This window comes from Polypterus senegalus, chromosome 12 (assembly GCF_016835505.1).
Source record: "Polypterus senegalus isolate Bchr_013 chromosome 12, ASM1683550v1, whole genome shotgun sequence".
In the NCBI taxonomy this organism is placed as follows: Eukaryota; Metazoa; Chordata; class Cladistia; order Polypteriformes; family Polypteridae; genus Polypterus; species Polypterus senegalus.
This window is the reverse complement of record NC_053165.1, coordinates 141,659,004-141,679,880: the sequence shown is the minus strand read 5'-3', so window position 1 is coordinate 141,679,880 and position 20,877 is coordinate 141,659,004. Positions and strand designations below refer to the sequence as shown.

General features: G+C 37.0%; 1 protein-coding gene across 1 annotated transcript; it reads left to right on the top strand.

Annotated features, from left to right (window-relative positions):
• Nucleotides 1-1,600: 1,600 nt before the first annotated feature.
• On the top strand, nt 1,601-20,327 carry LOC120541740 (urokinase plasminogen activator surface receptor-like). The gene is made up of 5 exons (XM_039773640.1): nt 1,601-1,810; nt 10,126-10,245; nt 10,892-11,038; nt 12,142-12,246; nt 19,913-20,327. Exons 1-5 carry the CDS (start codon nt 1,765-1,767, stop codon nt 20,107-20,109), a joined length of 615 nt encoding a protein of 204 aa, XP_039629574.1. The 5' UTR covers nt 1,601-1,764; the 3' UTR covers nt 20,110-20,327.
• The last annotated feature ends 550 nt before the right edge of the window (nt 20,328-20,877 follow it).

Genomic DNA, 20,877 nt, shown 5'->3' with positions numbered 1-20,877 from the left:
ATCATCATGCATTTCATGGTACTGGAAAATCAGCCGATAATGCTTAATACTTTGCCATTTTATAACGGATGATTCCCCGTGCCACCTGCTGCGGAGCAATAACAAGTTGAAAAGCTCGGTACAAATACAAAATGATACAAATACCTGCACTCAGAGATGGTCAATCAATTGTGTAACATGAAGTGTATGAAAGGTAAGGGGCGCACGCTCTGGACATCGAGGGTCGCCGTTTATGTAACTCAAGCAGCAGGAGATCCGGACAAACTCTCCCCAAGCTTGGGCTTGGACCGGCACTTCACAGTCATTAAGACTAATGATGATAGTTCGGTATGGAAGTTCTGCTCTAAAACCGCTCGTACAATGTGACACCCTTTTGTCCAATGAAAGCTTGAATGGTAAGTCATAATTTCGAGATACTAAGACATAATTATATGAGACAATAATTCGAAATTATGAGACACTGAATTGTAATTATAAAGCAAGTCAGAACTATTTGATACTAAGTCGATATTATGAATTAGTATGTCGTAATAATGAGATGCAGTCAGGTATTTATTTACAGAAAGCTCCTAGGAAAAAAAAACGTAAATCAAGAATGAGATCGATTGTAGTTTATAGAATCACACGGCATAAACTTCCCGTTTTTTTTTAAAGTTAGCTTGAAATTCGACATTTCGTACTTTGAGGCTTCCTATCTCCGGAAATAGCAATGTCATAATAAACAACTATGGAAAAATTCACATCTTCCCTCAATTTGTTTTAAAAGCGTTCATTTTTTCGGAATTTTCCCTATTTTTGTAAAAATCAAAAATAGCTACCAAAACGCAAAATACACATAACATTGACACCAATGTCACCATGGTTAAGCCATGGTTCAAACCTCACACTGGTTACATTCCATCTGAACTAGTGTGGTGCTGGGGTGTCACCCGTTGCATGGCTGCTCTCGGGTCCTAATCTGGATCCTGGTTGATTTGTCGTGTGGTGGGTGCGGCAATGCACTGTATCAGCGCCGGCTCCTAACCTCTCTCACGGTTTAAACAGCAATCGCAGAGAAAGCCCTGGGATTGACGATTTGACTTTGAAGAAGCTTATAGGAGTAACGTATTGTTTTAACCCCTTTTTAAAGTTGTACCTTTGGAGCCTTATCTTGACTTCACAATCCTTTATTTCAAATATGAATCTTTCACATCACTCTTAACTTATCAAAAGTTACACTTCCATGCTTCCCTATGAAGGCATTAGAAACTGAATTTTGAATAGTTTAAAATTCTCCAGAACAACACGGATCATTCCAGTTACTTTTTAAATAGTAAAATCGATGTCACTGTTTGGAATACACACCATCCATTATCCAACCCGCTATATCCTAACTAGAGGGTTACGGGGGTCTGCTCGAGCCAATCACAACCACCACAGGGCGCAAGGCAGGAAACAAACTCTGGGCAGGGCGCCAGCCCACCACAGTCAAATACACACCCTGCACTTGATTTGTCGATGCTTACATTCGCTTTTCACAACCTGTCAAATTACGCAAGTGCTGATGATGTGGGGTGGGGTGGGGTGGCCATTGGTGGTTGGACTTGTGGCGCTATAGAGTAGGTAGATGTTTAATATCTCAACCGTCGGCGTTAATGCTTAAGTTTCGATTTCTCTAGAAATAGACTCCAATCCTGGTTTTCTCAGAGGGGCGGGTCCTTAACGGTGAACTCCATAAAAGTGATATAAAAAGACATCTCCTTGGAAGCAAAGCCAGTATGCAAAATGGAGGTCTTTCTCGTGAGTCTGCTTTTCTCACTGGTCTGCACGGGTAAGGAGGTTGTTTGTGTTCATGGACAAGGGTAATATTGTGTCTGTCATGTCTAATTCAATGATGACTATATGTGAGGTTAAATATTAGGCTGAAGCTCTGAACCTATTCATCTTGCTTTTTCCCGTGACACCGTCGTACTCCTATGCAGCACATTGGAGCAATATTAAAACACGATATATTGGTTATAATGGCTTGAATTTTAAATTAATCTGAAATCATGTAGTTAGGATTTTGGTATTAAAAACTTTAGTCATCACTCAGATGAACGATATGTTTTAACGCGTTTTGCTAATCTTCCGAAGTCACTCTTTGCGTATTCCATAACGGGTCCTTCTTTGTTTTTAAGAATCTTTAAAAATTCATGACGAGATTAATGATACGGCATTTTCATTAGCACATTCAGAACGAGTTACTCACAATAACGTGTACACGAACTGTTTAAAAAGCCATCTTGCTCCTGCGCAGTTTTTAGCGCCGTGAAGCTTCAAAGTCGGGGAACTGCGTGTGTCGAGTTTACATGTTCTTTGTGTGTCACCTTCGGATTGTGTTATGTAGAGATGCTTGTCAGGCTAACGGACCACTCAAAAATGGTTTTGTTTGTCTGTGTATACCTTTCAATGAAGTGTCGCTCAGTCCAGTGTTTTTTCATTCCGTCCTTGCACCCGAGGGTGAAAGAGTAGACTGCAACCCACAGGACCCAGAACTGGATTAATTGAACTCAACGACTGATGCACATATAAAGCGGTTTAATTCATTAAAATTGTGTATTAGTGTTGTTACAGTAGCTTACTACATTTTAAAAGGTATTTGTCACTTAACACAAAAACAAGGGCAGTTTAATGATAAAAGGCACGATAATAAATACATAAATAAATAAATAAATCCACATTTCTGACATTACTTTCACTATCTGCTTTCAGAATCTAAACTACGTAATCGTATATGTATAATTTATAGTAGCGTATAACATCCGCCAATTAACGTTTATTTTAGTCCGGTTGCGAAACGCCAAGTAGCCACTCCGGTAATAACGAGTGTGAAACTAGCAGAATCGCAGCTGAGTGAAGCCTGCCACCCCAGCATCGGACGCAACGCACGCACCCATTAAAGTATACGTAGCCAATTTACAGCTGTTAACGAATCCAACATGTCCACATTTGGTACGTGACAAATAAAGTTATCTTACAGCAGCCTAGGACATTGTGAACTAATCAATAGCAGATCATTGCTATCTATAAGCGTCATTACAAAGAAAACAAAGTGCGAAAAAACATGTGTTCAACTGAATTTGATCAGTTGTTAAACGCTCGGGGATGCAGTGTCGATACTTTAAAATGTTAACTTTACCATTCACTAGCTGCGCATACCATCCTGTTACGATGTAAACCTAGATTGTGCGGGTCAAGGACATTTTTAAGTTTTAAAATTAATCCCCTCCCTTTTCTTGTTTTTCTAATTCCGGGGGATACTTTTTTCCCTACTTAATGATATTTATTCAACGATTTGGCGCTTTTGACAGGAGTTCAGGGTTACGTTTCCCGAAAACGATAAACCTTGCTAATTAAAAAGCAACTTTAGGATTGCACGCGTGTAATTTACATGCTTTTCTTTGAGATCCTCCTTCAGCAGCCCCGATGCAAAAGAGAATACAGTTGTATTTTGTTAAACTCGTCCTTGAAGTCGTCTACAAAAAAGTATGAAAAACACTCGATTGATAATGATAATGAATGTTTGATATTGGTACTTCAGTGGAATGAAATAAACGTGTGATAATTAATCTAAAGTAAACGTGACATCATCATGTAATAGCCAAATATGGCCAAATAAAACCGGACACGCATTGCTTCTAAATTTAGCACAAAAGAAATGACAGGCACGTCATAAAACAAAATTCCAGTTTTCTGAAGAACAGACAACTCCTCAAGATTACAGCAGACTGCCGTTAAACTGTAATGCACGCAGCGGCTTTTCCAACAGAAAAACAAAAGTAAGGCGCTAAAATGAAGTGAAAAAATCCAGAAACCGCAGCTCACTTTATTCTCACTCCGACACTCAAAATACAGTCTGGGTATTTGCCTGTGGCCATTTGTAAATTCTCAATTGGTATGCGTTACATTCCCACACTAATTACATGAAGCAGATTCTATTTTGCATTATTACCATAGCGCTCCAGGCGGTGTCCGGTGTGTTTACTACTCAAATATACAGGGAAGAGTATAATGCAACGCACACACACACACACACAAATCAAGCCACATGAAGATAGCGGCTGTGTGTTTTCACTATAGCCATGTTTATAACTTGCTTCGCATACGTTGTGGGTTTACTGATGTGCTGCATTGTATTACTGTGTGGCCGCCGTGAGGTTTAGTTACAGGTGAAAACTGGTGTGTACTTTTCATGCCGTTGAATCGGCTTAGAGAAGACGGCATGGATACCTCAAGACATTTTGCTAAAATATCCATAAAAATACTTTTGATTACAAAATTATCACCGATTTCAAGGCAGAGAAGCTTTCCGGCAGGTGTAACAAGGCTCCAAGGGACAGAGGTGTGAATGGGAATTAGTTAGAGCCCAACAGATTTAATTTAAATAATGTGAAAGTGTGGGGTCGTGAGCTGGTAGTCGGAGACAGAGACAGAATACAATGGATTTTTTCTGGGTAGGCTTTCTTTATTGCTGCTGTATTCTACGTATGAACGCCCTGTTATTCTTGTACTTCACTTTCGTGAAACGCAGCCCAGATTTCTGTACGCAAGGGGTTAATTGTTTGACGTATTGAACGATTCTGTATGACAGCTGGATGTATTGTGAATTTCTACATACAGAAACAAACTTTCATGGTTTAAAAAAACGTCAATCAGCACGTCATGGTATGGTCGCAGAAAATTTTGAAAACACATGAAAGGCGTCTGAGCAAAGTCATTGTCCGAAATGATTGACAAAGTAACAGTATGATTATTTAAACAAAAGTTTCAAGCGGCTACTTCAGAACAGCAAAATGTTGTATATCGGAGGAACTGTACTGTTCGCCTGTAACAGCAGCACAGAGGGAGCTGGTCAGCAAACTACACTAAGAAGGAAGATACATCGTCACAAAGAAATCAAAAGCGCACAACACAAACCTTCACATTTTTCAACGAAAGGAAACAAGAAATAGTCTTTTGTCAATCTGATTATGTTCCGCTAAAAAGTAGGAACTGAAGATCGCGTACTTAAATTGCAGCATTCCCGGACTTCTTTAATCACTAACACCGCCTGGAGTCAAGCACTACCCGGACAAGGCGACGGAGTAAAGTAGCGGTGTCGTAATGGGAGAGACAATAAAGAGGATTACAATAGACCTCAAAAATATTGCAACATAATTTTATCTGTATTTTTGTCCTGTTATTGAACATACATTGGAAGGTTAAAATTTACTTATAAACATTTAGAAATGCAATCTTACTTGCCAAAAGTAGTGTAACAGGGTTTCTCTTCTAAGATGGATGGAATCCTTTTTGGGAACAAAAAGAACTGGATGGAGGCAGATTTCTCTTCCAAATACAAGCTGTATTCTCTGCAACTGCTAGCACAAAGGTCAGGCCAAAACAAAAAAATAACAGTCTTACTTCTTCTCACATATCCGCCCAGATTTTGAAAGCTTAACTTTATAAACACTACTTTCTAACACATTACAACTTAACAGAGAAGTTAACATTGCAGATCTAAATGTTGGTATTTTCCTATTCTCATCCTAATATAATGAACATTTACTTCTCTAATTTAATGCTTAAGTGACAACATAACTTTACAGTAGCAATACTCTCACACTGCACTGCATTTCTCCCCTCTTCTTTAGCCAGAATTGTCCAGGCTGGTCATCCCGTATTTAAAATAACAGAGCGACAGTCACCCATTTGAGAGCTAAAATTAAAGTTTTTGTGGAAGTCAAATTCTGTATTCCAGAATAGGAATTAACGGCAGGTATCGGCGTTAGTCAATTCTCCATAAGTAGTGCTAATGAACTAATTTTGAGGACTGTTCAATCTGAGCCAACAACAAACAGATTAAAAAATCTAATTCAAAGCCAGTTCAAATTAGGCCATGCAGATGGGCACGTGCCCGTTATTAAGTAATCTACAAGGAATGAACTGTACTGAATTTCAGTAAATAGAAAACAATGTTTATGTAACTAATGATTTTAATGTTAGCCAGCTTTTTAATAAGAGCAAGTGTGAACTGACGTTGTCCATGTACCACGCTGTATCAAGTCTGCCCTGGTGTAAGCACAGATGCAGCGTTCAGCAGCCATTTCGCCGTTTAACCACTGAACCGTTTAACCACTGCTTTTCAGCACAGCGTAGTGGTTAAGGCTTGGTGGCATAGTGGTTAAAGCCTTTGGGATTCCAGCTCTTAACATTGTGAGTTCAAATCGTGACCCTGAGAAAGCCACTTCACCTGCTTCTGCTCCAATTGGTAAAAACACAAAGAAATATAACCAGCCAGCCAGTCAGTCAGTCAGTCAGTCATTTTCTTACCTCCTCAGTCCTGAACAGGGTTTGGGGTCTGCTGGAGCCAGTCCCAGCTAGCATAGGGTGCAAGGAAGGAACAAGCCCTGGACAGAGCCCCAGTCCAGAGCTAGGTGATATAGAAGCATTTAAATCTATTACCTATATAAAAAATAAATCAAAAACATTAGGCATTGATCAGTCAGATACAAGGGTTTATTGCTAGGCACACACAAATTCCTAACACTACACCCTGCTAGGGTCCTGCTGCAGCTCCTAAGATGTGTGTGTGTGCTCGTTGCATTGAGTAGGCTGCTTTTATGTGTTCACACATACGTTATCATTAATCTCTTGTCAAGTGTTATTTCTCTGAAAGAACAAAATGATCGTAAAAACTAAACAGAAAGAAACTTGGGAGTCTTAACATTGCTGCTGCATTATTTTCAAAAGTTAATGTATAAGTTAAAGCAATAGCCAGAACTAAGGAAACATGGGTGTAAAACCCAGGTTATTAAAAACAGAACACATATGCATACAACAATAATGATTTGAAACATTTTCCACAACTAATAAAGAATTCATGACAATTAGTTCATTATACCAGAATCAAGATTAAGTTCAAATACAGACGAATTTATATTAGTTGTATTCACTGCTGTGGTGTTCTTAACCATCTGCACACACAAACGTTTAATATAGCAAACCATCAACAATAAAATGCAGAATCCTGAAAGAGAAAAAAGTAAAATCAGAAATATCTTATACATCCAAGCCACAACAACCACATACTGCATAAAGTTTCTTTTTGATCACATCACTTATATCTATGCAGAGAAAGGTATTTTTATGTGCCCCTTATATTTCAAGGGTGCAGCATCCTCACGGCATGCAGTGTCAAGGTTTCATTCTTTGCAAATGCATTATGAGTAAAAATATTAATAATAACGTAGTGTGGCCCTGTTATACCATGCATGGTCTGTAAGGATTCGGCTTCTTTTTGTGGCTTATTTTATGGAAGGAAGGCCCATCCGTCAGTTCTAAACTTGAAGCTAGTGCAAATGGGTGGAGCTTTAGTGACCCTTATATTATAACAGTTTGCTCGAATATTGCTCTTATTTTTTTTCCTGCCAAGTTTTGTTATTGATGATGCTGTTGGTGCCATAATAATACTTCACAAAAAAGCACATACAAACAACTCACAACCAGAATCATTAACCTAATTTCAAATATATTCAGATATTTACTTATTTTTAATTTGAATATTCAAATCATATTTTTTGTCTAATTTGACCATCAGAATAAGTATAGGACTCAACTAAGAAAATGCCGCCCTGCATAGGTAAAGTTATCAAAAGCTTTGAATGGTTAATTTTGGGTCACACAGGTTACAGAGTGCAGTGTTTGCTTTGGCCCTTTCCAATATGATATCCTTTCTTGGGGTCCACAATCTCCAGTGGCTGCCCTGTAGCAAGGAAATATGATTCTCAGGTCGCTTTGTACTGTTTTCATTGTACAACAGAAGGCAGTCAAGTCTAATCTGCAGCTAGTCATGTTGTGGTCTCTGGTTTATGGTTTGTGTGGTCAGTTGAGCATCACAGGTAAAAAAAATAACACATGTATCACCATTGCAAGGGGCAGAAAAAAAAAAATAATCTTTTTCCAACTTCATGAAATATTTTTGGAAACACTGCACTGGAAATTACATCCTTATTGCACAATCTTGGAAACACTGCATTAAATCATATCAAAATGACTGCCTTCACGAGGCAGACTTTATGATTATTGTATCTATTACCCACTTCAAAGCATGAAATGCAGAAAGCATTTGAAGCAATAGTGGGAAGTTATACTCAGGAATTTTTAGGAGTGTTTTTTATATGTCAATTTAATGGGTTATGTGTGTCCTTACTGATTCATTGCTTGATAAAGCACCATTTCATTCTATGAAGGGTTCTTTGCTTAGGAAATGAGTTCTTTTGGCTTTAAGAACACTCTTCATATGTGGACAAAAACTAATTTTAAAGGTATAGTAGGCTACCTAGCAGGATACAACACATCAGCCTGAGCTTATCCTGTTATTGCATGCAGTAAGAGTCATTTAAAAATCATAAACCCACTGGTATTTCACAATTCTGTTATCAATTTTATAGTTATTTATGGAACCTGTCACAAATCTAAATAAATAAATGTCCATTCTGGATCCTTGATGTGGATGTTTCTTTTGGGAATCAAAACTGGTTCCCTTATGGTATCACTTTGAAAACCACTCAGGGACTTGTATTTTTGAAGTGTAGGACTTCTTGTTACAGAAGAGAGCGACTGTAGCAGATTTTAGTGATTTTTTTGTTATTTTAAATTTGATATCATTTTCTAATTCCCATGGGGAAATTGTCTTTTTGCATTGTGGCAGTAACAGGATTTGAACCAGCAGCTTTCCAGATACCAGTGCATACCCTTAGCCACAGAGCCACCACTCTGTTATTTGGATGATTAAAAATAATTCAAAGTTAGTTTAAAATTGCTGCAAATCACAACTGTGTATTTGTATTATAGCCTAAAGTTGAAGCTGCCTTAAATTCTGTGGTCCATGATTTGGGTTTTTAAAAAGGCCTTGAATATGTCATATCAGTACCATTCACGGTAAAACATGTTGTAGATGCTTTATCAGTAGGCTCACCCTTTTACGTTGAGGAGTGGTAGTTACTAAATCTGGAGTCTAAATTTTGTATTGTTGGTTCATTGAATGAATCACCATTATCAGGAAATCCAATCTTCAGTACATGCAGAGCTCAAGGAAACAAAATGGAATTTTGCATTTTAATTAAGTGTTAAAATAATTATTGCTCTTGTTAACTCTCTTTCCAGTTTCATGTAATAATACTGAAAAGCTAATGAAATAACAATTTGTTAAATCCCTAATAATTTTTATACACAGCATATTCTTACAATATTAAAAATTAATTTGTTGACTAAAGATACAGTATGTCATCAGGTGTCGCTAACCAATGTACATAATGAGTGCCTAAGTACACAACAGGACACAAACTCTGTTTAGTCCACATTGTGATATCACACGTTGTGGACCCCTGCAAAATATATATGCAGCATATCTAAGGGGCATGCAGGGTGGAGGAAGGAAGCATCATCTTTCATATTACAAAAATGTGACTGCTGTGTTGTATCAGTAGAGTCTTTTTCAGAGTGTGAGTGAAAAGAGAGGAGAGGCAGACAGTTTTTTAAGGCTGCAGCGCTTACTTTGTCACTCCATTGTGGTGTGTTTCAATGGGTATTATTGGACAACAGGCAGAGAAGAGCAATGCTCTGAAGATCTGTCCTCAATAATTATTTTTAAGGTTCAGAATTATTCTTGGCACTCTTATTTTCTTATTATTTATCTGGATAAACAGACCTATGAAGACACTTGAGTCTCCTGAGCAGCCTTTATTAGCAATGACTGGGTAAATGCATTGAATTTCAGATACCCCTCATTAAAGTCCAGATTATCCATCCAGACACTCATCTTGTTTCAGGATTATGGGAAGCTTTGGCAGCTTTGACAAAGAAGTCTCCTCTGCCAGAAGTTGAATTTAGGGTTACTGTTATTAAACTCTTTTTTGAAAAAGAAGCATTTTATGAACGTTGGAAAATTAAAATTGGGTTTATGGTAAGGTGAAACATGGCCATGTCATTTTTGTGTCAAAGTACCCTTAATGAAATATGCTGTTCACAGTTTGGTGTTCACTTGTTGTCCAAAACTGGATGACAGCATGGTATTTAACAGACATGTGGTAATAACTTTCCTTTTTTCTTACATTCTCCTAGTGTCGTCTTTGACCTGTAATCAGTGTATTCCAGATGCTTCTCTAACATGCAGTGAAACTCAGAAAACTTGCAGCTCGCAGGAAACAAGTTGTGCTAGTGCAGCAATTACAACCTATGCAGGTAAAAGAAAAAAAGTAATATTTATATTCAGTTAAAATTATATATATACAGTATTTACATTATCAGAGTATTTTCATGTTCAAAGACTAGATTGTTAATATTGATTTAAATGCAGTACAGCAGCATTGACTTTTAAACTGGCTGCACACAGGTAGTTCCCATTTACTTTATTGTACAGAAGTATACAGCATAGACCAGAGCTTCATTTAGCACATACAGTAAATCTGAATACATTACAATACAGCACTCCAAAAAAGTAATATTGCTTGATGAAGAATTCTCCTTTCAAGTCTGAAAATGTTATTCTTCCAGCAGCCAGAGGGCAGGAGAGAGGAATAAAGCTTCTGACTTGAATAGCTGTGATTCCTAAAGCTCTTGCTGCCTTCTCACATTAATGGACTATAAATGCTTTTAATCACCAATAATGGCTAATCACTGTATTCCTCACTCTCTGTGAAGCCTATATTCTGAGTGTGAACCACTGCCATTTCTTACTTTGATGTGTTTGATACATAAATCTTTTTTTTGTACACTAACAGAAAATGTAACCTTCTGCAGCAAGTGATGCATCAGCTGGTGATGTTTTAAAAATATACATTCAACTAGAATTGTGTATTAAATGTGCCTCTCTTTGTATTTTTTACAGGAGGGCAGACTATTAATGTCAATGCCAAAGACTGCGCAGCTCCAGCTGAGTGTGGTGAAGTGGTGTCTGTGAATTTTCTTGCAACACGAGTCACTGTCAACGTTCAGTGCTGTAACACAAATAACTGCAACACTGGCCTTCCTCCAGGTAACATTAAGTCATGACCTTCAGCAGGGCTTTTATTTTGTGTACTTTCCATGTCTAGATTTATGCTGCATTTCATTCACCTCAGAAGTCGGATGTCTGAGCTGGAATGACGTTACACCTGAGTTGACCGTGTTCCAGTAAAACATTTGTAAAACCAATATGGATGCCTCCAGGAAAATCTTTGTTGTGTTTGTTTTTTCAAAATAAATACTGGTTGATAACAATGCATTATGCACATTCAAACATTGTATGAGCATGTCCACAGACAGAGGTTGAACAGCTCTGTGTGTACAACTGATTTAATGACACAAAAATAGACAGAATTTCTAATAAACAGTTTAATACTACAGCTTTCACTAAAGGTTGTAGTGTACATCGCCACTGCTGCCTTACAGATCCATCATTCTGGATTTAAACCCTCTACCTGACTGTCTCCTGTGTTGAGGTTCCCTACATGTTTGTTTGTGGGTTACTTCATGTACTCCAGTTTTCCTTCTAAATTCTCAAACACTTTAAATTAGACCCCCCATGACCCAGTCCAGGGCTTTCTCCTGTCTTGTATCTAGCACTGCCATTGGCGACAGACTGGCAACAGGGTCTGTGAACTGGACTTAGTGAGTCCGCAGAAATTATGCTTTTGCAGCACAGTAAATTATGCTCAAGTATAGTAAGGAGAGGAGTTCCATTTAGACATTTAGATGAATATAAGGGCAGCTGATCTATCCCTAAGAGATGACAAAAAATGTCATTTCCAGGTTCCATATAAAGGTTAACTTTGATAGAGCCTCAGTGAGATCTAGAGAGAAGGAGTTAAACATAACAGAGACTACAAGGCTAATGGCTCTTCACCAAGATTTGCATAATACATCAGATGATCTTGGATATCAGGCTTCTTAGAGTAGAAATGAAGACAACATTTTAAGGATTATTTAATATTAGACTTTAAGGAAGTGTAATGAAGACATTGTGAGGTAATGTGTTCATTGAATTTGATCCTCGTCAACACTCTTGCAGTATTATTTTAACATGCTATTTTGTCATGCTGGAAGACCATGGAGTTTTATTGTTTTACATAATCAAACTGTCAACTGTTTTAAACACAGCTTACACTGACAACACTCCAAATGGTCTGAAGTGCTGTGTTGATGAAAATTGCCAGAATACTGTGCAATGCCTTGGAAAGGAAGATACTTGCATATCTGTTGTAGGTAAGTAAAATCCAAGATTGTCTTCTCTTTAAGAATAACCTGTTTTCTCTTTTAAAATAGTGAAGATGATCCGTGTCTTGTCATCATCCTGTCTTGTAACTATATGCACTACCCTTTGGCTGTCACGTTTTTGTTTTCACAGACATTTCCACATTTCAAGTTCATTGCATTCATATTTCTCTCCATTTATTTATACATAAGAAAGCTCAGTTAAATTGTTTGAGTGACTTTGCATTACAATTAGGTATACCTGAGGCAGTGGTGTTGCACAGAATCCATGGAATAATAACAGAGGTTGGGGCCCCACCCTGAAAAAAGCATTTACAACAGAACTCTGATTTAGTGTTAACTTTTTTAGAATTTTCACACATTTATCGTTTATTTAGATGCTGCTGTTGACATAAATAAACTCTAGTCTGCAGAAATGCGAGCGTTTTAAGGCACAGTTTTTCACATGATTACTAAATTTGGCTCAATCCTGATTTATCCGATGCATCTGTTTTTATTTCCTTTTGATTATTCAGATACATTTTGCAAATGACAAATATCTGTCTATTATGAACATGCCCCGCATGCATAAAATGAATGAAACAATTTTGTCACACAGATGCAAAATAAAAGATAAAAGATTATTTTAAAGATTACATAGATCAAATCAGGCAAACTTCAAAATGGATAATAACTGTTAATCCTAAAAATAACTGCAGTGAAAATGAATACCAAAAGACCCTGAATATAGTAAATAAAGACCTGCACTCACAGGATCCTAAGAAATCTATGGTAATTTCTTGCATTCAAACTTTTTTTTTTCTCTTGGTCCCTACAAAAATGCTACATGGGTATTCTCTTCATTATCTTTTCTCTGCTGTTTTAAGAAACTATTCAGTAAACCGTTTAGAGCCTAAATTAAACTTGTGCTGTGCCCAGCCAATTTGTGGCACTTAGTTGGAAAACTGCTGTGGCATTAACATATGACAATGAAACATTTTGCGACCCCAATGTTATTATTTACTTATTTCTGTAAAAATATTGCATTTTCTTATTTTTACCTGTGTCTGGGACTGTCAGGTTGCTCAGCTCATCTTTATAAATAAACTTGTCGTCGTCTGCAATGGGAAGAGGTGGCAAAAAGGACATGGAAAAGAAGCCTTTCTGTCACACTTGCCATGATGCTCCATTCACTTGATGTACAGTAATCTGCTCTCTTGATGACATTACAGCATTTTGCCAGTTCCCTCTTCCACTGATGCTTTAAGGATAGATGTCGTCTTTGGTAGTTTGGCAATGGCCTGTTATGTTATTTGCTTGATTTGTGCAGCTCTTAGTTATTTTCTTTTACTTGTCATGGTGAATTGTATTGTTGTCTGTTAGATGACTTATGCAAATTCAGGACTTTTTCAATCAATGATAAATTAAGGTATACAATGATTTTGAAGAAATAACTTTGACTGGAAAAATACCAAGTTTTTCCTATAAGTCTGCTAAAGCTGCACTCTGCCTCCGCATTGTCTATGGGAACTGTGCAAATGAATCTCTTTGACAATTTTTCCTGTTCATCTGCTAACATTTTGTATTTGGCCAAACTAGTGGTTTAAAAGCAATTCAGATTTTCAGTTGTACCAGAATATAACTTTGCTGTGGTGCATGATGATGTCACATTGAGAACGATAAGATTTCAGTTATGGGCACAGCAATTTACCGTACATTCAAGTTCTTTGTGCAATATTTCTGTCACTCATTGTTGAAGGCTTGACAAGTGCCCTGACATGGACATAGCTCCATCATACACTGGCTCTTAGTTGTTATCAACATTAAGTCCTACTTCACAGACAGTATTAATTAATAAATAATGAAATACTTCTACATGCCTCGAGTACGTTCCTCTAACTTCATGAAACATTTAATTCTTTCCCACTTTTAAAGATGGGAAGAATCAATCTATTTTGGCAATGTTAATCATGTAGTCAATAATATTTCTCCATTATATAAAAAAAATCCTGCGACAAGACAAGACTTTTTGGAAGATTTTTTCAAGTCCCGCGAGATGAGACTTTGGCCATGAGATTTTGCAAGTCACGCCCTCCTCCTCCTCTCAACCATATTCAACCATGCACATGGTAATCTCACCTCTCATTCATGTGAATGCTTTTGACAGTCACAGTTTCTGCTCTCTCAGCTCTTATAAATTTTAACATTTTCCTCACTTTAAGTTCCCAATTAAAAAAAAAAATATTATGTCCAAATCTTATTGAAGAACTCCATCATGAAGGGTTATCAACAGAAAAAGTACACAGGCAATCCTAGCACCGAAAAAACGATGAAGTCAAATGAATTAACGCCAAAAATGTCGATCGGTTACATGGCAAATTGGTTAAATGCGTATCAATAGACTATGCTGAAACAGTTGGTGGTGATCATGCAGAAGATGAAAACATCCATCCATCCATTTTCTAACCCGCTGAATCCAAATACAGGGTCACAGGGGTCTGCTGGAGCCAATCCCAGCCAACACAGGGCACAAGGCAGGAACCAATCCTGGGCAGGGTGCCAACCCACCGCAGGACACACACAAACACACCCACACACCAAGCACACACTAGGGCCAATTTAGAATCGCCAATCCACCTAACCTGCATGCGTGGCTTTACGCCAAGTGTAGGTTTTATACATCGCGATTTGAACGTGGAAAAGTTCTTACGCAACATTTCTGTGCGTACGCACTGTTTATACATGAGGTCCCTGGTCTTTCTCCTGTCTTGTATCTAGTACTGCCATTGGCTACAGACTGGCAACAGGGTCTGTGAACTGGACTTATTGAGTCCGCAGAAATTATGCTTTTGCAGCACAGTAAATTATGCTCAAGTATAGTAAGGAGAGGAGTTCCATTTAGACATTTAGATGAATATAAGGGCAGCTGATCTATCCCTAAGAGATGACAAAAAATGTTAACTTTGATAGAGCCTCAGTGAGATCTAGAGAGAAGGAGTTAAACATAACAGAGACTACAAGCCTAATGGCTGTTCACCAAGATTTGCATAATGAGGCTTTACATTGAGAAAGTCTACATCAGACGATCTTGGATATCAGGCTTCTTAGAGTAGAAATGAAGACAACATTTTAAGGATTATTTAATACTAGACTTTAAGGAAGTGTAATGAAGACATTGTGAGGTAATGTGTTCATTGAATTTGATCCTTGTCAACACTCTTGCAGTATTATTTTAACATGCTATTCTGTCATGCTGGAAGAGCATGGAGTTTTATTGTTTTACATAATCAAACTGTCAACTGTTTTAAACACAGCTTACAGTGACAACACTCCAAATGGTCTGAAGTGCTGTGGTGATGAAAATTGCCAGAATACTGTGCAATGCCTTGGAAAGGAAGATACTTGCATATCTGTTATAGGTAAGTAAAATCCACCATTGTCCTCTCTTTAAGAATAACCTGTTTTCTCTTTTAAAATAGTAAAATGATCCGTGTCTTGTCATCGTCCTGTCTTGTAACTATATGCACTACCCTTTGGCTGTCACGTTTTTGTTTTGAGACACATTTTCATATTTCAAGTTCATTGCATTCATATCTCTCGCCATTTATTTATACATCAGAAAGCTCAGTTAAATTATCTGAGTGACTTTGCATTACAATTAGGTATACCTGAGGCAGTGATGTTGCACAGAATCCATGGAATAATAACAGAGGTTGGGGCCCCACCCTGAAAAAAGCATTTACAACAGAACTCTGATTTAGTGTTAACTTATTTAGAATTTTCACACATTTATCGTTTATTTAGATGCTGCTGTTGACATAAATAAACTCTAGTCTGCAGAATTGCAAGCGTTTTAAGGCACAGACAGTTTTTCGCACGGTTACTAAAATTGGCTCTATCCTGATTTATCCAATGTATCTGTTTTTATTTTTTTTATTATTCAGATACATTTTGCAAATGACAAATATCTGTCTATTATGAACATGCCCCGCATGCATAAAACAAAAAAAACAATTTTGTCACACAGATGCAAACTAAAAGTTGTTGGTTGTTTCTAAACTTCACATCATTTCAGTGCACGTTCCATGCAAATTCCTGAGTCCATATGGTAAAGAAGAGAATCAAGGAATGAAAAAGCAGAGCTGTTGGTATTCTGTACATAGAAACAAGAAGCCCAAAGGACAGGAGATAGGTCTGGTGACAGCATTGTGGATGGTTTAGATACAAACAGTTATTTCTAGAGCAGTGTAAATACTTTCTGAAAGGTTTTGATTGTACAATATTTTTTGTGCTAATCATACTTCTCTAAAAATCTGATTTTTGTCAGATATAAGATACAAAATGGGAATTGAGCTGCAGCGTGAATGGAGCCTTTTTTCATTTCAAATATCAAACACAAGGTTGTTCACTGTGGTTTACAACAATGGTGCAGTTCATCTCAAAATCATAGCAGCATTTATGAAAAGAAATTGCAATCGAAAATATCAAAAATGACAATAATTATTTTAAAGATTACATAAATCAAATCAGGCAAACTTCAAAATGGATAACTGTTGATCCTAAAAATAACTGCAGTGAAAAGTAATACAAAAAGACCCTGAATATAGTAAATAAAGACCTGCACTCACAGAATCCTAAGAAATCCAAGGTCATTTCTTGCATTCAATCATTTTTTTTCTCTTGGTCCCTACAAAAATGCTACATGGGTATTCTCTTGTATTTCATAATCTTTTCTCTGCTGTTTTAAGAAACTATTCAATCAACCGTTTAGAGCCTAAATTAAACTTGTGCTGTGCCCAGCCAATTTGTGGCACTTAGTTGGAAAACTGCTGTGGCATTAACATATGACAATGAAATATCTTGCGACGCCAATGTTATTATTTACTTATTTCTGTAAAAATATTGCATTTTTTTTATTTGTACCTGTGTCTGGGACTGTCAGGTTGCTCAGCTCATCTTTATAAATAAACTTGTGGTCGTCTGCAAAGGGAAGAGGTGGCAAAAAGGACTTTGAAAAGAAGCCTTTCTGTCACACTTGCCGTGATGCTCCATTCACTTGATGTACAGTAATCTGCTCTCTTGATGACATTACAGCATTTTGCCAGTTCCCTCTTCCACTGATGCTTTAATGATAGATGTCATCTTTGGTAGTTTGGCAATGGCCTGTTATGTTATTTGCTTGATTTGTGCAGCTCTTAGTTATTTTCTTTTACTTATCATGGTGAATCGTGTTGTTGTCTACTAGATGACTTATGCAAATTCAGGACTTTTTCAATCAATGGTAAATTAATGTATGCAATGATTTTGAAGAAATAACTTTGACTGGAAAAATACTATTTTTTTCCTCTAAGTCTGCAAAAGCTGCACTCTGCCTCTGCATTGTCTATGGGAACTGTACAAATTAATCTCGTTGACAATTGTTCCTGCTCATCTGCTAATATTTTGTATTTGGCCAAACTAGTGGTTTAAAAGCAATTCAGATTTTCAATTGTACCAGAAAACAACTTTGCTGTGGTGCATGATGATGTCACATTGAGAACGATAAGATTCCAATTATGGGCACAGCAATTTACTGTACATTCAAGTTCTTTGCGCAACAAATTTCTGTCATTCATTGTTGTAGGCTTCTACATGCCTCGAGTACGTTCCTCTAACTTAATGAAACATTTAATTCTTTTCCACTTTTATCAAAATACCTTAAATATGGGAAAAATCTATCTATTTTGGCAATGTTAATCATGTAGTCAATAATATTTCTCCATTATATAAAAAAAATCCTGTGACAAGACTTTTTGAAAAAGTTTTTCAAGTCACACAAGATGAGACATTGGCCATGAGATTTTGCAAGTCACGCCCTCCTCTCAACCATATTCAACCATGCACATGGTAATCTCACCTCTCATTCGTGTGAATGCTTTTGACTGACACAGATTCTGCCTTCTCAGCTCTTATAAATTTTAACATTTTCCTCACTTTAAGTTCCAAATTAACGAAGATGTATTATGTCCAAATCTTATTGAAGAATTTCATCACGAAGGGTTATCAACAGAAAAAATGAGTACACAGGCAATCCTAGCACCGAGAAACGATGAAGTCAAATGAATTAACGGCAAAAATGTCAATCTGTTACACAGCAAATTGGTTAAATGTGTATCAATAAACTATGCTGAAACAATTGGTGGTGATTGTGCAGAAGATGAAAACATTAACTTACAATATTCAAAGAATATCTACAGCCATTAACACCGTCCAGACTTCCACCACATGAAATACCGTAGAAAGAAGGATTTTTCCAAGAAAGGTAATGTAGTACATCTTCTGCGGATAACATTACACAGCAAAGGAGATCTTGATATGCCATTCATATTAAAACGTTTACAGTTTCCCGTTAGAATAGCTTTTGTAAAGACAATTAACAAATCTCAAAGCCAAACATTTGAAAAAGTCAATTTTTAATAGAGAGAAAGAAATGAAATTCAATCACGTGCAGTTATATGTGGCATTGTCACAATGAAAGTCCAAACACAGAATCAAAATTCAATGCAATATTGATGAAATTTTTAGTAAAAAAATGGTGTTTACTGACGTTTTACAGTAAAAGTGTAAGTTTAAAAAGTAATTACGTAACGGATAACTCTAATGCAACATGAAACATCATTTACTTTCAAATTATTACGTTTTACTCTTTTTGGATATGGCTAATTACTTGCTGTAATGTAAAATAGTTCTATTATGCATATGTAACAATTCCCATGAAAATAAAAATGTGTTTTAATTGTACATCCGCATCCCCATACGCAGGTGACAAAACTGTGAAAGAGGCTAGCGTGTAACACAGGCACGGGGGTTAGCGAGCAAAGCCCCCTAGTCTATATAAAAAGCAAAATCCTTAATGATAATTTTACAATTTTCACTGACAACACAGGATTTTTGCTCATTTCAAGGTAACACAGACATACACTTGTTGCTGTCCTTTGTACAAATATTTTCCTTTATGACATGGTTGTATTTTGTAATTTGAAAAGGTTCAGAAAGTTGTCTTGATCTGCCCTGAGTTGCCCTGTAGAAGGAACTCCAAAGATTGTCCCGTGGCCCACCCACACCTAAAGACAGACCTTGTTTTGCTAATAAGGGGATAACATTGAGTAGTCTTTTCCTTCATTAAAGAAATACAAGCTTCAAAGCATCCATTTCAATCCTCCCATCTCTACTATTATCTTTATCATGTAGTATTACTTGTTTACTTCTTTAGTTTTACTTTTGGCAAATGTTTTTTACTATTTCAAGAGGCTGTATTCCTTGTAAATTCCCACAACTGATTCCCTTATCTCAATTTATGCTACTACCTAGAAGTTTGTCCTCCTCCCCCCCAATATAAGATCCTGCCTGACCCCAAGAATTATAATTAGATATGTGTGACATTTATAATCTTGACTTAAAAGCCCAGTTTAAATTAATTAATTTTTGAAAAACCTGGATAATAATGTAGTCTAAAATACAGTATTTTCATGGAAACTTACTAGCATGTTTAATTAATTGAGACATAATGGGGCTTGATCCAGCAGCTCTTCCGTTTGAAAGCTGAAGGCAACTCCTGGTCAGAAGACACTATTTCAAGTATGTTCATCATTATAAAAACACTATTTTAATTTTTATTCATGCTTTTTTTACCACTTAGCTCAAGCTAGTGGAGTAACAGTGAAGACCAAAGGATGTGCAACGAACAATGTGTGTGGATCCCAGTCCTCACAGATAGCTGGTATAACTGGAGAAATAAACTGCTGTAAGGGAAACCTCTGCAACCACGCCAAGCGCATCACCCTGGACATCCTTCTGGCTTTGCTCCCAATTGTTGTACTCAAGTTCATCTTTTAGTGGTGAAAACAACTTTAGTCATAAATGCAACTCCAAGAGACAAATAATCATCTTTACTGAGTATTTCCTTATGAAATTTTCAGTCCTTTGCAAAATTTTCAATTATGTCAATTTTGTTAATCCTTCTGTAAGCATAAAATGTGTAATGTTTGAAAAGAATACTTTGTATTTTAGATAGGGTTACTGATTTTTAATAAATTTGATATGCTTTATTGTTATTGACTTGTTACTGTAAGTTACTATCTATCTATTTATCTATCATGTAATTCAGCACACACATGAAGATCATTACTCCAGTTGTGAATGAGCACACACAGGTGAATCATAGGTGCTATCACAGTATCAACACACAGGTAGACATGAATGCAGTAGCCAGCACATTACTCTGGAGATAGATAGAACTGGATGGGTGATTGACAGCGATATGTAACACAGGTAAGGTGAACTCCGCATTCCACAAAACTCTAGAACATTCTCTTTACACTTTACAAGCTGAGAAGGTCCAATAAGGAAGGCAGAGACTCCATTTTCTATTCAGTTCCCCATTCAGTTTGGCAATTGTGTTGCCTGAGGCCAGTGTCAGTGCTAAGTTATTTTGCACCCTAGGCCAAGCTTGTTAGTACACCAACCAACTGTTTGGCAGCTAACCCATGTGGCTGGGTTTCCCTCCCCACATGATCTGTGCTGTAGGCGAATGCCTAATTCACCTTAATGATGGCAGCAGCCCTGCATGAGGCCACGGATTATTGATCCATAGGCCTTTTTAGC